This window comes from Dermochelys coriacea, chromosome 6 (genome assembly GCF_009764565.3).
Source record: "Dermochelys coriacea isolate rDerCor1 chromosome 6, rDerCor1.pri.v4, whole genome shotgun sequence".
Classification (NCBI taxonomy): Eukaryota; Metazoa; Chordata; order Testudines; family Dermochelyidae; genus Dermochelys; species Dermochelys coriacea.
The window spans coordinates 65929111-65944101 of record NC_050073.1 but is presented as its reverse complement, the minus strand read 5'-3'; the positions used below and the strand labels follow the sequence as shown (position 1 = coordinate 65944101).

Below are 14991 nucleotides of genomic sequence, written 5' to 3'. Positions count from 1 at the left end.
GGAATCCTTTAAAGTATGCTTTACTTTCACTGGGTTTATAAATTGCATTGGAGCTTTTGTAATGCATTGGAACAGTGTACACTGAGTAACCTGCTGTGATTGAGTCTAAAATCCCAGTTCTTTACAAATGCGTACAGTTGAACAGAAGTGATGACTTAGTAGTAGTATAGGAACATACCATAGCAGCTGAAAAGTGAGAGGGGCAGCATGATACCATTCTGAGGGAACACAGACATCACCACTATCAGTGCACTGCTGTGAAGAAGCATACGGCATTCCTATCTAGCTGTAGCTGGGTGCTGCTGTGTGGAAGCTCATCCTGCTGTTGTCCAAATTGGCACTGGCTTTGAAGAAGCCCTGTATAGATTAAGCCTCTGCCATTTTCAAGTAATTGGAATGTCAGTGTTCTCATCTTATCATCATGAAACAAACATAATAACGCTCTGGCGAGGCAGTTAGAAAACTGTGCAGTGTGTCTTATACTGTATGTCCTTACAGACCACCAACCTAGATTAATTTGCTGTACTCCAACCCCCACTTCTTTTGGGGCTGGGGAGGAGGAGTGTATATATATATATATAATTTTTTTTTTTAGGTATGAAATTGACAGGATCTCCAATCAAATTAAAGGTGTCCCAGGGTCAGCCGGTGAAACTAAATTGCAGCCTCGAGGGAATGGAGGACCCAGAGATTTTGTGGATCAAGGATGGAGCGGTGGTGCAGAGTGTAGATCAGGTGTACATTCCAGTAGATGAAGAACACTGGATCGGTTTCCTCAGGTACAACAACTGTGGAGGAGATAGACTATTATGGAATCTACTGGGTCAAATTCTGCTGTCAGTTACCTCAGTGGAACCCCACTGACCACCATGTGATTGTACCTTTGTACCTTGCCTGGGCATGACTGAGAGTGGAATTTGATGCACTGTGTTTAAGTCACTAAGGAAGGGTTGGATTGTAGCTGGGGGAATCTGACAAGGCTCCTAGATACTGTGGTGATGGGTGCTTTGGAAATGCCTATGAGTGATAGACAGGTGGCCAAGAGGTGAAAGGTATTGCTTATCCTATTAGCAGTTCTTTACACCAACCAGTCCTGTGGAATCTATGCTGAAATTGTGAAGAGATATTTAGCCATATTTCTGTCCACTCCCTTTAAAAAGAAATTTAAAACTTTTCTCCCAGTCTGTGTTGTATGCACACCTGAGTGATATCTTGGGTACAGAATGTTTCAAATGATTATTAAGTGGGAGCAGAGCATCTCACTTTAAATCTCCAGTTCAAATCCAACCTCAGTCAGTTGTGTCTAAGGGTCATTGCTATCTGAAGTCTCTTCAGTGGTCACAGCCCAGTTACCAGTAAATAGTTCTTCACCACCACAGTTGGTAGCCTTGCTGCAAGTCTCAGCAGAGGACTGAATAGACCTGGAGACTGAATTACCCCATCAGATTCTTCCTGGGGGTCCTTCTAGGCCAGAGCTATGGATCATTGCCAGGGTGGTCAGGGGAAGCTTTTGCTGCTTCTGTCCATGCTGTATCCAGATAATCAGTAGGGGGCTCTCAGTCCAGCTCCTTTACCAGCACTGGAAAATGAACAAAGCAAAAAGCTCCAAGGTAGGATGCTTTCCCCTTGTTTGTTCTAATGAGCTCTGCAGTGCAGCTGGAAGCTTACATTCTGACCTGGATAAATAAGTTCTCTCTCTCACAATCATTAATTCTCTTCCTCTCCCTCTCTCTGACTAAAATGGTGAGGTGTCCTAGTTAAAATTAGACTCTTGGGACCACATTTCAATCCTGTTTGGAGAGGAGGATTTGTCATGCACACCATCCCTTAGTCATTCCAGCATATTTACTCCAGCATTTATATCAGGCCTGCTATTGTTAGAGGTCCAAAAAGCTGCCTGTAGGGCCAGCCATTTATACCTTTTCTTCAGCAGGAGGTGGCCTCTCGTGCATCCCGGGGGTAGCAGTGGGTTAAGCAAGGGCCCACCGCTCCATCTCAGACTCCTCTCTCTCCCTGCATAAAGGGAGCTTGGTACCAACAGCACGCTCTGAGAGAGAATGTACTTGGAACTGCCAGGCTCAGTCTAGGATCACCCATTCGCGAACACAGGTCTCCTCGCCTCCTTTGGATTAGCATATCTTGGGGTTTAATACCTGTTACTAATAGGGTTGCCAACTGGCTAATCACACAAACCCAAACACCCTTACCCTGCCTCTGCCCCAAGGTCCCGCCCCTTCTCTGAGGCCCTGTCCCACTTACTCCATCCCCCCTCCTTCTGTCGCGTGTTCTCCCCCACCCTCACTCACTTTCACTGGGCTGGGACAGGGGGTGGGATACAGGAGGGGGTGCGGGCTATGGGCTGGGGCTGAGGGGTTCCAAGTGTGGGAGGTGGCTCCAGGCTGAGCCTGGGGCAGGGGGTTGTGATGCGGGAGGGTGTGCAGGGTGCAGGCTCTAGGAGGAAGTTTGGGTGCAGGAGAGGCCTGGGGTAGGGGATTGGAGTGCAGGAGGGGGTGCGGGTTGTGGGAGGGAGATCGGGGTGTGGGCTTGAGGAGGCTCAGGGCTGGGGCAGTGGTTGGAGGTGGGGAGAGGTTACGGGGTGCAGGCTGGAAGTTTGGGTGTTGGAGGGGGCTCAGGGCTGGGGCAGGGGGTTGGGGTGCAGGAGGGGGTGAGGGGTGCAGGCTCCGGCTGGGCAGCGCTTACCTCAGGCGGCTCCCAGTTGGCAGCGCCGTATGACTAAGGCAGATTCCCTACCTGCCCTGGCCCCACACCACTCCCAGAAACAGCCAGCACATCCCTGCGGCCTCTAGGGCAGGGGGGCTGCACATGCTGACCCTGCCTGCAGGCACTGCCCCCGCAGCTCCCATTGGCCACAGTTGCCAGCCAATGGGAGCTGTGGAGTCAGCGCTTGAGGCCGGACTTTTAGTGGCCTAAAATCTCCCAGTTTGGCTTCAGTAGCCTCCGGGAGATAGAGCCCGATTCCGGGAGACTCACAGTGAAACCAGGAGGGTTGGGAACCCTAGACGAGTCCCTGGGATTTCATGGATTAATACAAAAGGGACCAGTAGATCATCTAGTCTGATTTCTTGTATAACACAGGCCATCACATTTCACTCAGTTGCCCCTATATTGAGTGAGCCCAATAGGCTAAAGCATTTCAGTTCTCAGGAGACTAAGCTGCTGTGTGCCACAAGCAGAGAACAGGAGAGACCAAGGTGCCACCAATGCCCTGTAATGGAAGGGAAGTGATAAGGTAGGATATGCCCAGATGATCCCAGGAAGTGAACCATGCATCATGCTGCAGAGGACAGCAAAACAAAAACCCCAAAGTCCCAATTAATCTGATCTAGGGGAAAATTCCTTCCTGACCCAAACCTGGCAATCAGTCTGACCCTGAGCATCTGAGCAAGACCCCTCCAGCCAGGCATCTAGACACAGGATTCTCTGTACCACTTCACGGCAGTCATCCACCCCGTTCAGTGTCCCATCTTCAACTATGGTCAATCTCTGATGCTAAAAATCCCCCAAACAGAATACATCTAGCCAGTTGTGCATTGGGGGAAGGGAACTCTTCCTGACCCCCGCAGTGAACTGTCTGAAACTTCGAAGCATGAGACTTGATTATAGATGAACAGGCTGCAATAAACCTTCCTCTGATAGGAAAAATCTGTGTGCAGTAATCCACTCTGCAGCACTGCATCATATATCATCTCCATTATAGTCCCTGTCCCCAGATTAAGGACTTTTTTATCTCTCCACACTCCCTCGTTCTCCTGGTCTGATCTCCATAGCCCTTTCTCACTCCTCATACTCCTCCACTGACAGTAGCTCCACAGCATCAGAGCTGAGTCTGGATGCTGGATCTAGATATGGCCATTTTCTTTTTCTGTTTTCTTCTTTCTCCTAAAGTGATCATTTCAACCACCCACTGTTTTATGACTTTCTCCTACAGTCACTGTGTTTCAGAACATGCGGCTGGACGGGCAGGACAGCTGGTTTCATCTGAAGGTACAGCTCTGAAAATCAGGCTGTAGTGGGAGCATTTTGTGCATTTCAGCAAGCACTCTCCCCTTCCTCTCTTCCACCCTGCACATTCACCCCATCACCAAGACCAACTGTTGGCATAAAAAAGGGAGCATCAGATCTGCTCGGGGTCCCTGCATGGCAGCAGATGCATGGCTGCAACATCACAAGGGTGCATTTTGCATTTGGATAATCAAAGGGCACTCTCACATTCTCTGCCGTTTTTGGTACCTGAGACCCTGAAGCCTCAACTCCTGGAGCAAATTCTTCCCTATAACTGGGGGCAGAATTTCCCCCTCGAGGTCTAAAACTCTGATACCACTTAGGCCCCAGTTCTGCCTTCACTTGCATGGGTCACTTCTCTTGGAAGTCAATGGGAGCTGCACCTGAGTGAGTCAGACCAGACTTGGGCTCTCAGGGTCAGATCCTCAGCTGGAGTAAATCAGCATGGGCTTCACTGAAAACACTAGTCAAGGATCTGGCCCCTGGTGGTTTGTAGTATGAACAGATCAGTTAGCTAGAAGCGTTCCTCGGATAAGAACAATGCTAAGTAGGGGCAGAGTGAAGGAGTGCCAATTCTGACCCATCAGTCATTGTGTGAGGGTTTGTGCAATCAGTCCTGTCCCTAACGAAAGCACAGCATTTGCATTCTCAGCAGATATGTGAATTGGAGCTGCTGGCTAGGGATGATTTAGTAGTTCAAATAGACTCTTTGGACTCACAAGTTCAGAATCCAATCTAGTTAGACCCTTAATTCACCTATCTTGAAAATATAAAGTGCCATGTTATTTCCTTTTTGTAGATATTTCAGATGAGGGCCTCTCTGCTCTGTGTGGGTATTAAAAATCCCCCAACACCTTACTTTGGGTCAAGTCCTACTTCTGTGAATCTCTGTTCTCTATCCACTGTTGTGCCGCATGCTTTCTGCTGGTTAGCTACTGCCCTCTTTCCCAGAGGTGGCTACATATCAGTGGTGTTGTGTGTGTATCTAGTTTTCCTAATGCTTTAGGATTCTCTGGGATGAAAGTTGCTTCATACATGTAAAATATCAATATGTTTTTTCACTCTTTTCAGTTTGAAATCCGTTGAGCGGACAGATTCTGGGAAGTACTGGTGCCAGATTGAGAACAAAGGGAAGAAGGAAGAATCGCAACAAGTGTGGCTCATAGTGGAAGGTGAGGAGGAGGAGTGCTAGCGTCCCTTTAGGGCTCTCTCATGTTGGGATCACACTTGTAGAAGTGGTCAGAGGAGATTGTGCCAGGCTCTCCAGTCTTTTCACAGCTGGGGACAGTAGTAGGAACTGTAAAGTACCACAGTGAACTAATTAAGGCACAGGAGTAGGAAGTGATAGTGGCGGCAGCTGCACTGCAAGAGTGTGTATTAGTTCACGGGTTCTCAGTTTTTAATTCCTCAGACCAGGAAATAAGTGAAGGATCATCTCATGGACAAATGTCCCCTCCAACCTCCTCATCCCGCATTTCTTGGGTCTTCAAATGGCTCATTCTGCAGGTCATCAGGAAGAGCTCCACGGACCGTTGCTTATTCACAGACCATAGTTTTAGTACCATTCTCTTAGTTTCATGAGAAGCACTTTCTTTTAGAATTTCCATGATCAGTGTTGCTTCGAACGGAAGTTTTTTGAACTATAGCAGAGTTTACTCAAGTTAAGTGTATAATCTTTGGTGCACTTTGCACAGCAATCTGGCCTGGTAAATGTAAAGCTTCTACACGTTTGTTTAATAGTTACCCAAGCCAGAGTGGATAGGTGGTGCCGTATAGTCTGTAGCCATACCTCCTTAGGCTATGATCATATTAGGTCTCAAGCATTAAGGCTGCTTAGTATTTGAACAGGAGATCTGCAAGAACAACCAGCTTCCACCAAGAAGTTGTACTGTTGGTTTAGTAGGTGGTACTCATGTCTCTAGGCCAGAGCTGAATGAGTGTCCCTGCATAGTCCTAGGGGGCATTGTGCTGCTGGGGGTGTTGTGTTTTGGATGGAAATTTGAAGCCAGGGTCCTAGTCATTCATAGTCATTAAAGCTTTCATAGCGGTCTTCATAAGAATAGGGTGTTCTTCCTGCTATCTGTCCTGACTCAATTCCAGTGTTTTGTCAATGTAACATTTCTTCTACAGCTTCAATTGGAGAAAAAATGTTATAGATAAAAATATCCCCAATTGTATAGTGTTGCTGGTTCACAAAGGCTACCATGTTTCGCTCCAGAGGTGGTTGCAGTAGAGTGGTGAGTGTGTGATCCCCATATATACAGTTTTGGTGAGGTTTGGCATCCTTCAGGAGAAAATGCTACACAAATATAGGTTATTAGAATTATCTAGCCCAGGTGAACTTGAATGACTTCATATGCATTTATTTATCTAAAATCTAAGACCAAATCTCATAGGCTATATTCAGGCAGAAATTTTATTGCCCGTAGTTGCCCTGAACTGTAACAATTTAATCTTTGGCTAATTCTTTTCTGGTTTGTGGTTGAGTGTGGCTGTTGTTTCAGCATTCTTATGGAATTGAATTTTTAATGTATGGCAAAGGAACCTAGAACCTAGGCCAGGCACCTTTTATATATATAAAACATTTCACTGGATGCATCCAGATATGTTGGCCATAGGATCTCTGGGCCTCAGTTTCCCTATCTGTAAAATGGGGCTAACATTGTCATTAAAAGCCACCTCAGAAGGTTGTGTTGAGGCTTAATTATTTTGGGTGGGTATGACATTCCAGGGTGCAATCCAGACCAATGGAGGGCCTGTGTCAGCCTTGCCCTGCAACCAGGGGTGCCTCACAATGCTTTGCTGCTCTAGCTTCCAACCTGGGCTTCTCACAAACATCATGCAGGTCACACCCTGTGTGTCTGTGTATAGCCACAGCTCTGATCCAGCAGCCTGTCAGCAAACACCAGCCACACTCTGGCTTTCAGCAGCCTTGGTTACTACTTGCAGGGGGATACCAACACAGTCTCCGTCCCAGATCGTCCCCCAGAAATGTGTATTCTGCACTGTCCAGCCCACTCCTGGGCAGTCCAGATATATTAGGTCCGTTGCCCCGTAAGGGGATTAACATACAACAATCTGCTGCCTTAAATGGCGTTACCCAAACAATCCACAACACTGGATTAGTTTAATTAAAGAATAAAACAAGTTTAGTTAATTATAAAGAGAGAGGTTTTAAGTGAATACAAGTAATGAGGCATTAAAGTCAGCCATGGCTGCAAGAAAAATAAAGATAAAATGCTTTCTAAATGTCACAAACTTGACTTGGTTCAAGGTGAAGCTTTTCCCCCATGTTTTCAGTACATTGCTGACCAAACTCTCAAGCCAGGATCTGCTCTCAAAGTCCAACAGCTGCTTCTCTTGTCGTCTTAGGTGAACAGACAGAGGTGGGTAGGGAGAGAGAATTTGGGGTGGTTTTGCAACTTATTTTTATAGCTCAGTCATCCTTTGAAAACATTTTCCTGAGCGTGACTTCTATTTAAAGTTCTTTCCGGCTGAGAGCAAGGAGACATGGAGCCTGAGGGAGGAAGGGGGCTTCATGCTGTTTCTTTTCACCGATGTATGCTGAAATGCAGATTTTCTTTGTCTTCTTCCCCTTCTCACTCTTTGAGGACTCTCTTTACAGCTTATATGCAAATTGAGGTAAAGGCACATCCCTTTGTTTAAGACAGGCCTGCCTGACCAGTTCTACCAGAGCTACAGGAGGTTGAACATGTGCCTTTTTCATCATACACGGGAGATTTCTTAGCTTTGCACATAATGTCACTACATACATTTCACCATGAAATTATTTACCAGTGAGTAATTAGTTTTCAAACAATACCTCCCAAGGCACATTTTGGCCAGAGATTATTATAGTGGTATATAGGGCATGAATTCGGTCACAGGGTGACTTTCAAAAACCTCTCAGGGAACAGGTACTCAGGTCCTACTGACTTTCAGTGAGAGATGGAGGCCTTAATGCCCTGAGCTGCTGTTGAAGATGTAACCCTGGCTGTTTGTGGAAGGCTCTGAGTTCTCTATAAGCACTAGGTATTAGTGTTAATGGAAGAAAGTGGGAATGTCCTGGTGGAGACAGAGGGAAACTCTCCTACTACTCCACCTTCGTGTTTGCCTTTCTAGGTGTGCCCTACTTTACTGTGGAGCCGGAAGATTTGTCTGTATCCCCTAATGCCCCATTCCACATGGCCTGTGCTGCCATTGGCCCTCCTGAGCCAGTAACAATTGTCTGGTGGATGGGAGACTCCAGAGTGGGGCTTCCGGACATCTCCCCCTCCATCCTAAATGTGTCAGGTAAGTCTGCCTCCAAGATTAATGTCACGCAAGGAGGGCAGGGGGAAGAGGAGACGAGAGCTCTTTTGCTGCCATGTGACAAGGCCTGCAGCGACACCTGAGACCCGTGTAATAGGAGACTGGGTCTTGGCCACGCTGTGATGCTAAAAGCTGGGGATTAGGACAAACGCGTATCCAGTATATGGCATAGGTCCCAAAGGGGTAATTGTTCCCTAGGACATCTTCCATAGGAATACAAGGCACAAGTCCTGCAGCGCTTGGAGTGGTGTGGCTGCCCACATGCTCCTGGAAAATGACATGTTGGAGGCTTCTAGTGTAGCTTCACCTCTTGGGGGTGTGCTTGGTTTAATTAGATTATTCTGCTTGTAATATTTGTCTTATGAATCCAGATGCTTCCAGCCAGTGCCCACCCCCCTACAGCCCTGCTGGACATATCGTGTCACCCTCTTCCCCCCACAGCCATGCCTGACGCTGCTCATCCCCCACTCCCGTGTAGCCATGCTGGACACTGTCCCACCCCCTGTCATGCCTGCAACCAGGCTGCAGGCTCCCCTCTATTCCAGGCATGCTGAACACCTGCCCAATTAACCGTTGTCACCCAGTTGAATTGTTGGGAAAATGTGGAGTGAATTGATTGCTGCTGAAGGTGGCAGACTGACAGCCTTGGAGACCAGAGTCCTCAGTTGGCCCCAGAACAGGTCCAGTGGGGACCACCATACAGCAGGCCTCCTCATTAGTGTGCATGAGCTCTGAGCTGGAGGGAAAAACTCTAGGGTGAAAGGGAGGTTTGGCCTCTCTGCTGAGATGGCCCATAAGGGGGTCCAACAGAGAAAAGAACATCTGTCACTAGGAACTGGACTACAGCTATCCACTCTTCACATTGCGCACCAGCCAGCCATCAGAGAGTAACACTGTGTGATCAGTGCAGCCCTGGGCCAGATTTGAATGAACACCTTATGGACAAAAGGTTCTATGCACCAAATTGATCCCTGGTGAAATCCATTCAAACCAATGCAGTTGCACTAGGGATTAATTTGGTTCTGTATGCCATTGAGCATGCCTTGGGCTATCCACACTGCCAGTCATATTAACCTTTCCATAGTGCCTAACTTATTTGCAAATCAAAATAAGGGCTGCAATTTATGATGGGTTTCTCTGCTGTGCCCTCTCTTGGGTTGCTGTTTTGTGCTGCTCTGAGAAGGAAATGTAAATTCTCCTGGATGGTATAATCTGCCAGTCGGAATGGAAGCAGGAGTGAGTGGCAGACCATCAGGAAGGGAGAGAGGCTAAGGAAACAGTCTCTCTACACCACTATCCCAATCTCATGACACCTCACAGAGCTTTAATCTCTTAGGAAAAGCAACTTGGGGCCGCAGCAGAAGGCTGTCTAGTCCTCAGAACACCAAGGGTGGAGCAGTCTCCAGCTGCATTCTTGGTGCATTCATTCATCACAGGTGGCCTCGTTCACCCCTCCTCCCCCCAGACACACATGCACCAAGAGGCCAGCTTTTCCTGGTTTAGGGCAGCATTGTTCTGAGTTAAGCTGGAACGAGGTTGTTAAGAGTGGAGATCCCGCATCTTCTGTCCTTGTGGAGAGTCTCAGTGGAGATAACTAGCATCTGCTCTCACCCTTGGGACACAGCTCCCCCTGCCAGGCAGAGCATGCTCCACTCCAAAGTACTGAGCAGTCTGGGAATTATTCAATATCTTTTTTTTTTTTTTTTAACCATGAGGAGGCTTAAAAAAATAATCCTCTTGACTTGAAACCCAACTAGCGGTTACTTACAGAATTTAACTCCCCAGAGTCCTCTGGCCTTTGCCTGTTGGCTCTTGCCTTTGAAACAGAAGCTGTGTGTGCTGATACCAGTGGTCAGCATTCCCAGACATGTCAAAACAGCAGGTCTGGAGAGGCAGGAGGACATACTTTCTTCTGCCAATACAAGCATCAAATCACTAAGGAAAATAATAATAAAGCCATAACTAAAAAGCAAATGTCTTGAAATCAAAGTCAACAATCGGCCCCCGATTGAACAGGGAAAGGATTGTTGGACAGAGTGTGATGGGAGCTTGGTTCACAATCTTCTGGGCAGGGACTGTGTTTCCCTTTGTGTTGGGAAATTGCCTGCCATGTTTTGGGTGCTGCTGCTGCGATCCAAATAATAACAACAATAACAGTGCCTGCTTTGTTGCCAGCTGGAATGTCTTTTGCTGTGGTTTGGTGGGATCAGGGGAAGGTATTAAAATGTGTCATTCTCTCTATCACTCATTGTAGTCTCTCCTTTCCTCTCTGCCTCCTTTGCCATCCCTCCTCCTTTTCAATACCTGTCAGTTTCAGTCCCTGTGAAGATGAGTCAAGCACAGCAAGGGCAGGCACCATGCAAGCTACTCCACACAGCTTTGAGATGCATCTCCATCCTAACTTGCACACACAGCTGCTGCAGTAGTCATTGACCTTGCTCGAACAGAACCTGTAAAGCATGCTAGGGCCATGTGTAGCAAGGGCAAGTGCTGGATGCACTTCTCCAGGCAGCTTTGCCAATGCCTCTCAATCCTGATTAATCTGTAAGCATCAATCCCGGGCTTCCCCTGAGAAGCTTGCCAATAGAACTGCATTATATTTTGGCTTTGAGATGTGGACAAATAGTCACTGGAGACAAAGGGCCTAATCCTCCCTTGCCCTGCACCTGGTGTAGTCATTTACCCCAGTGCAAAGGGGTGTAAAATGACTCCATTCTGATTTAGTAGCATTTTACGTGCACTTTGTCCTCATTTTGCACTGGGGTTAATGGCTACCTATGGTGTAAGGCAAGGGACAATTAGGCCTAAACTGACAGTACAAAACTCTGTTTACTCATGGCCCAAACTGGATTCCTCCCTACTCTACCCTAGCCTGAAAGCTGATTATTATTTGGATTGTGATAGTGCCCCAGGGTCCTAATGAAGATCAGGGCCACATTGTTCCAGGCATGGTCCTTGCCCCAAAGAGCTCCCAACCAGTAGGAGGGACAGGGTGGGGAAGAAGGCCAAGGTTAACAATAATGAGATGGCAACCATGACGAGAGAGCTGCCAGCCTAGTGTTTTGATCTCCTTCTTCCCAAGGCCCCCCTCTCTCCTTTGTTGTGCTGCAAAGTGCTGATATGGGCTCCTACAGTGCCACATTCCTCTCCCTTTTTATAATGAGCAATTGACACATTAATTACACTAAAATCCACCTGCTTTTGGTTGGCCCCCAGCTTTGCCCCCAGTTGCACGTATAGTACGAGCTGGATGTCAGACGTAACCATGATTGTGGTTGAAGCTGGACTGTACAGCAGTTTGTGTTACTTTCTTTGTCTTGCCTTGGCTGATATCCAGGTATTAACCAGAGCACGGTTTTCTCCTGCGAAGCCCACAACGTAAAGGGACTGTCTTCTTCTCGGACAGCCACTGTTCGGATTAAAGGTGAGAGAGTCCCAACGGAGAAGAATTGGGGGTGGGGGAGGAGGGGGGGAAGCTGTTGCTGAGCTGCCTGAGAACCAAGCTGAGAGGAGCTCTCAGCAGATGAAACAACACACTGTGCTGTAATGGCTGCTCGCTGCTTGATATGCAGGCCCATTCCCTGGCAGTGAAATTGGCAATTGAAAACAAACCACAACTGGAAACATGATGTCAGATAACAGATTTTCCTCGTAAAGTGGAGAGTCAGGGCAGCAGAGCTGTTCCACGAGGTGTGGCAAGATGTAATCTAAAGTGTAAATGGGGAAATAGTCCCTTTTCGGAGATAGTGGGGTCTCTTTGGAGCCTTTTCCTCTTGTGCCAATGCACTGGCCTCGCATTAGATGCTGAAAAGAGAGAGGCCAAAGTCAGAGATCACCAGGGACCATTAAAATCAACAGATTGACACTGATTTTATGGATTTCTGTGTTCTCTACCCTTTAAAATTTCATTTAAAATAAATAATTTCTAGCCCTTCTGTGAACATCTGTCCTTCTGTGAATCCCTGAGCTCTTGTCATGTTTTCTTTTTGGACAGACTGAAACAATAGAGACCCAGGAGTGGCCAGCTTTCCCCCTTCATCTTAGGTCCTATCTGCCCTTGAGTTTTTGGTTGTGTTTGAAGATTTGTTAGCTGCCTGATTGTAAATTCTAGTATAGACAAGTCACAAACATTTGTTCCAGGCTGCAGCCTAGAGTTGAATGTGACTAAGAGCAACTGTATATGTCTATACTACAATTTATGATCGTCTTAGTTAATGTGTTAAAATACCCCTTTAAATCCAACTATAGACCATACCCTTCGTGGGGTGTGTTTTTCTTTATGTTGACACTTGTATCTGCAAGATACAGGCCAAGAATGCAACACTTTGTTCTGTTGTGATTTATGACTGACTTAGAAAGCGTTTAGTGTTTTCAGCCTAAGGACTTGTCTACTTGGAGAAATTAACTGGAATAGGTATTCCACAATAGCTCTTCTGGAACAACTCCCTCTTGGACACTCGGATTCCAGAATAATAGTGCCTTTTTCCTGTGTAGCTCACTCCGCAAAGCTATTGTGCTATAAATTCACCTCCTATTTTTAATCAAAAACATTGACATGCATCTTTAACAGTAAATTAGCATGTAAATAATTAGGCTGGGTGAAGACTGGCATGTATCCTTAATGGATCTAGAGTTCTCATATATTTCATAATAATTATACTTTGCCACAACATAGCACCTCCTAGCCAAGGTTCTCAGAATGCTTCGCAATCAGAAATCAATGAATAAATCCCCACAACACCCGTGTGAGGAAGGTATTGTTCCCATTTTATAGATGGGGAAATCGAGGCACTGAGACATTAAATTGTTCACCAAATGTCATACAAATTGGTGAGAGACCCTGAAAAGAGCCTAGATTTTTAAATTTCCAGTTCTGTGCTTTAGCCACATGTGTCCTAGCTGGTATTCTTCACAAATATGCCTAAGAAAGTTGCAGTAAAGTGAAGGAAGTGGGGAGGCTTTAAAAAAACCCAGTATCTACAGATCTGATTCTTCTCCCGTTGAGACACTGGCAAAACTCCAATGGCTTCAGTGGGAGGAAGAGCAGACTTGAAGGGTGCTCGTTTAGGCCCTAATCCAGCAAACACAGATGTGCTTTACTCTAAGAATGTGAGTAGTCCCATTGGCTTCCATGGGGTTACTCAAATGAGTAAAGGAAAGCACATGTATATGGGCAGGATTGGGGCCTTACAGTTTCACAGATGTAGAGGCTGGTGGGGACTTTGGCATCTGTCCCCAGTTTATTACTGACTCTCTTCATCTGTGTCTCCAGGGACAAACATTTTTTATGGGGCATTTACAAACAGTTTCTTCCTATTATTGTCATCATGTGTTCGCCATAGTACCCCCAAAGTGCTAGGTATGTTCTAAACAGAAAATTGTGGTTACTGTAGCATTTACAGGCCCCACTCAAGTTCAAGGACCCATTGTTCTAGGCAATCTACAAACACACAGTAAGAAGCTATGTCTTCACTGCAGAATTAACTTCAGTTATCTACACTCCAAGTAATTCCTCTCTAGTTAGCTTAACTCGCAAGAAAGCAGCCGAACTGCCAAGTAACACTCCAGCTGCTGTGTCCATACTGGTGCTACGTGCACTCGGGTATGGACTTCTTGCGACATAGCCCATGGTTCTTAGCACTGCAGTAAACTAAGCCTCTCTATTAATTCTATCCCAGTAATTGCGGGAGAACTTGTTTGTCCTTTCTGGACACACAGGGGAATTGTGGGAAGGCACTGGAGGACTAGCGCCACTCGAGTGGTGCTACGGACATCCATGCTACAGAGTGGTCATGTGAGCAGTTGATGATCACTAGAGTTTCAGTCTGTACCCCCTGAAATAACAACCAATTTGAGTTAAAAGCATCACCACGCTGGAGTTAAGGATATGTATGTGTGTGTGTGGACAGGACTCAAGTTAGGGGCAACACTTGATTTATAATTCGATTTAGGTTTGCAGTGAAGACAAGCCCAGAGACAGTTCTTGCCCCAAAGAGGTTACAACATAAATAGCCAAGACACAGGGCTGGGAGATACTAAAAATTATCATCACCTTTATCACAGGGAAACCAAAACCCGGAGATGTGAGCGATTTATTCTGGCTCACATAGGAAGACTATAGAAAGGCTGAGAACTGAACGGAGATCTCCTGATTCCCCGTCCTGTGCCTTAACCACCAGAGAGTCCCTTCTTTCCAGGAGGCCCAGTCTCAGTCCTGGAACCTGTAGCTAGTTATAGAATGATGAAGGCCTGCTCACTCTAGGAATGAAGCAGACATTCAGCTCCAGTGTATGCCACCCTCTCTCACAGCTCTCAGTGTCAGAGGCATGTGGGAGAGGGCTGGGCAGGACTGGGGTGTGCTGCATTTCAGCTGCAGGTTGGCCTCTTGGGGGGCTGTTGCAACCAAGCATAAATGAGAGTAGACCTGAAGCTCCTTCAACTGATGGAAGTGGTAGAATGGGACTCTGGCAGGGCCGAGAATGGGGCAGGTGTAAAGGTGATTTAAAATCACCTTTCCTCCTCCTGTTACCACTGGCCACAGCCTAGGAGCAATGGGGATGTCTCTGGCCGATAGACTGAGACATGCCCCTGCCCTAAGGATTTTAAAGTCTTTGAAACAGGACACATGAAATCACCCCTAGTAGAAGGTGATATGGA

The 14991-nt window shown here is 46.7% G+C and overlaps 1 protein-coding gene across 1 annotated transcript in view; it reads left to right on the top strand.

Annotated features, from left to right (window-relative positions):
• The window catches only part of TYRO3 (TYRO3 protein tyrosine kinase), a 52417-nt gene that overhangs the window by 4310 nt on the left and 33116 nt on the right, over positions 1-14991 (top strand). The window contains 4 exon segments of the mRNA XM_038407043.2: positions 596-779; positions 5095-5195; positions 8146-8316; positions 11672-11758. Coding sequence (XP_038262971.1) covers positions 596-779; positions 5095-5195; positions 8146-8316; positions 11672-11758 — 543 coding nt within the window.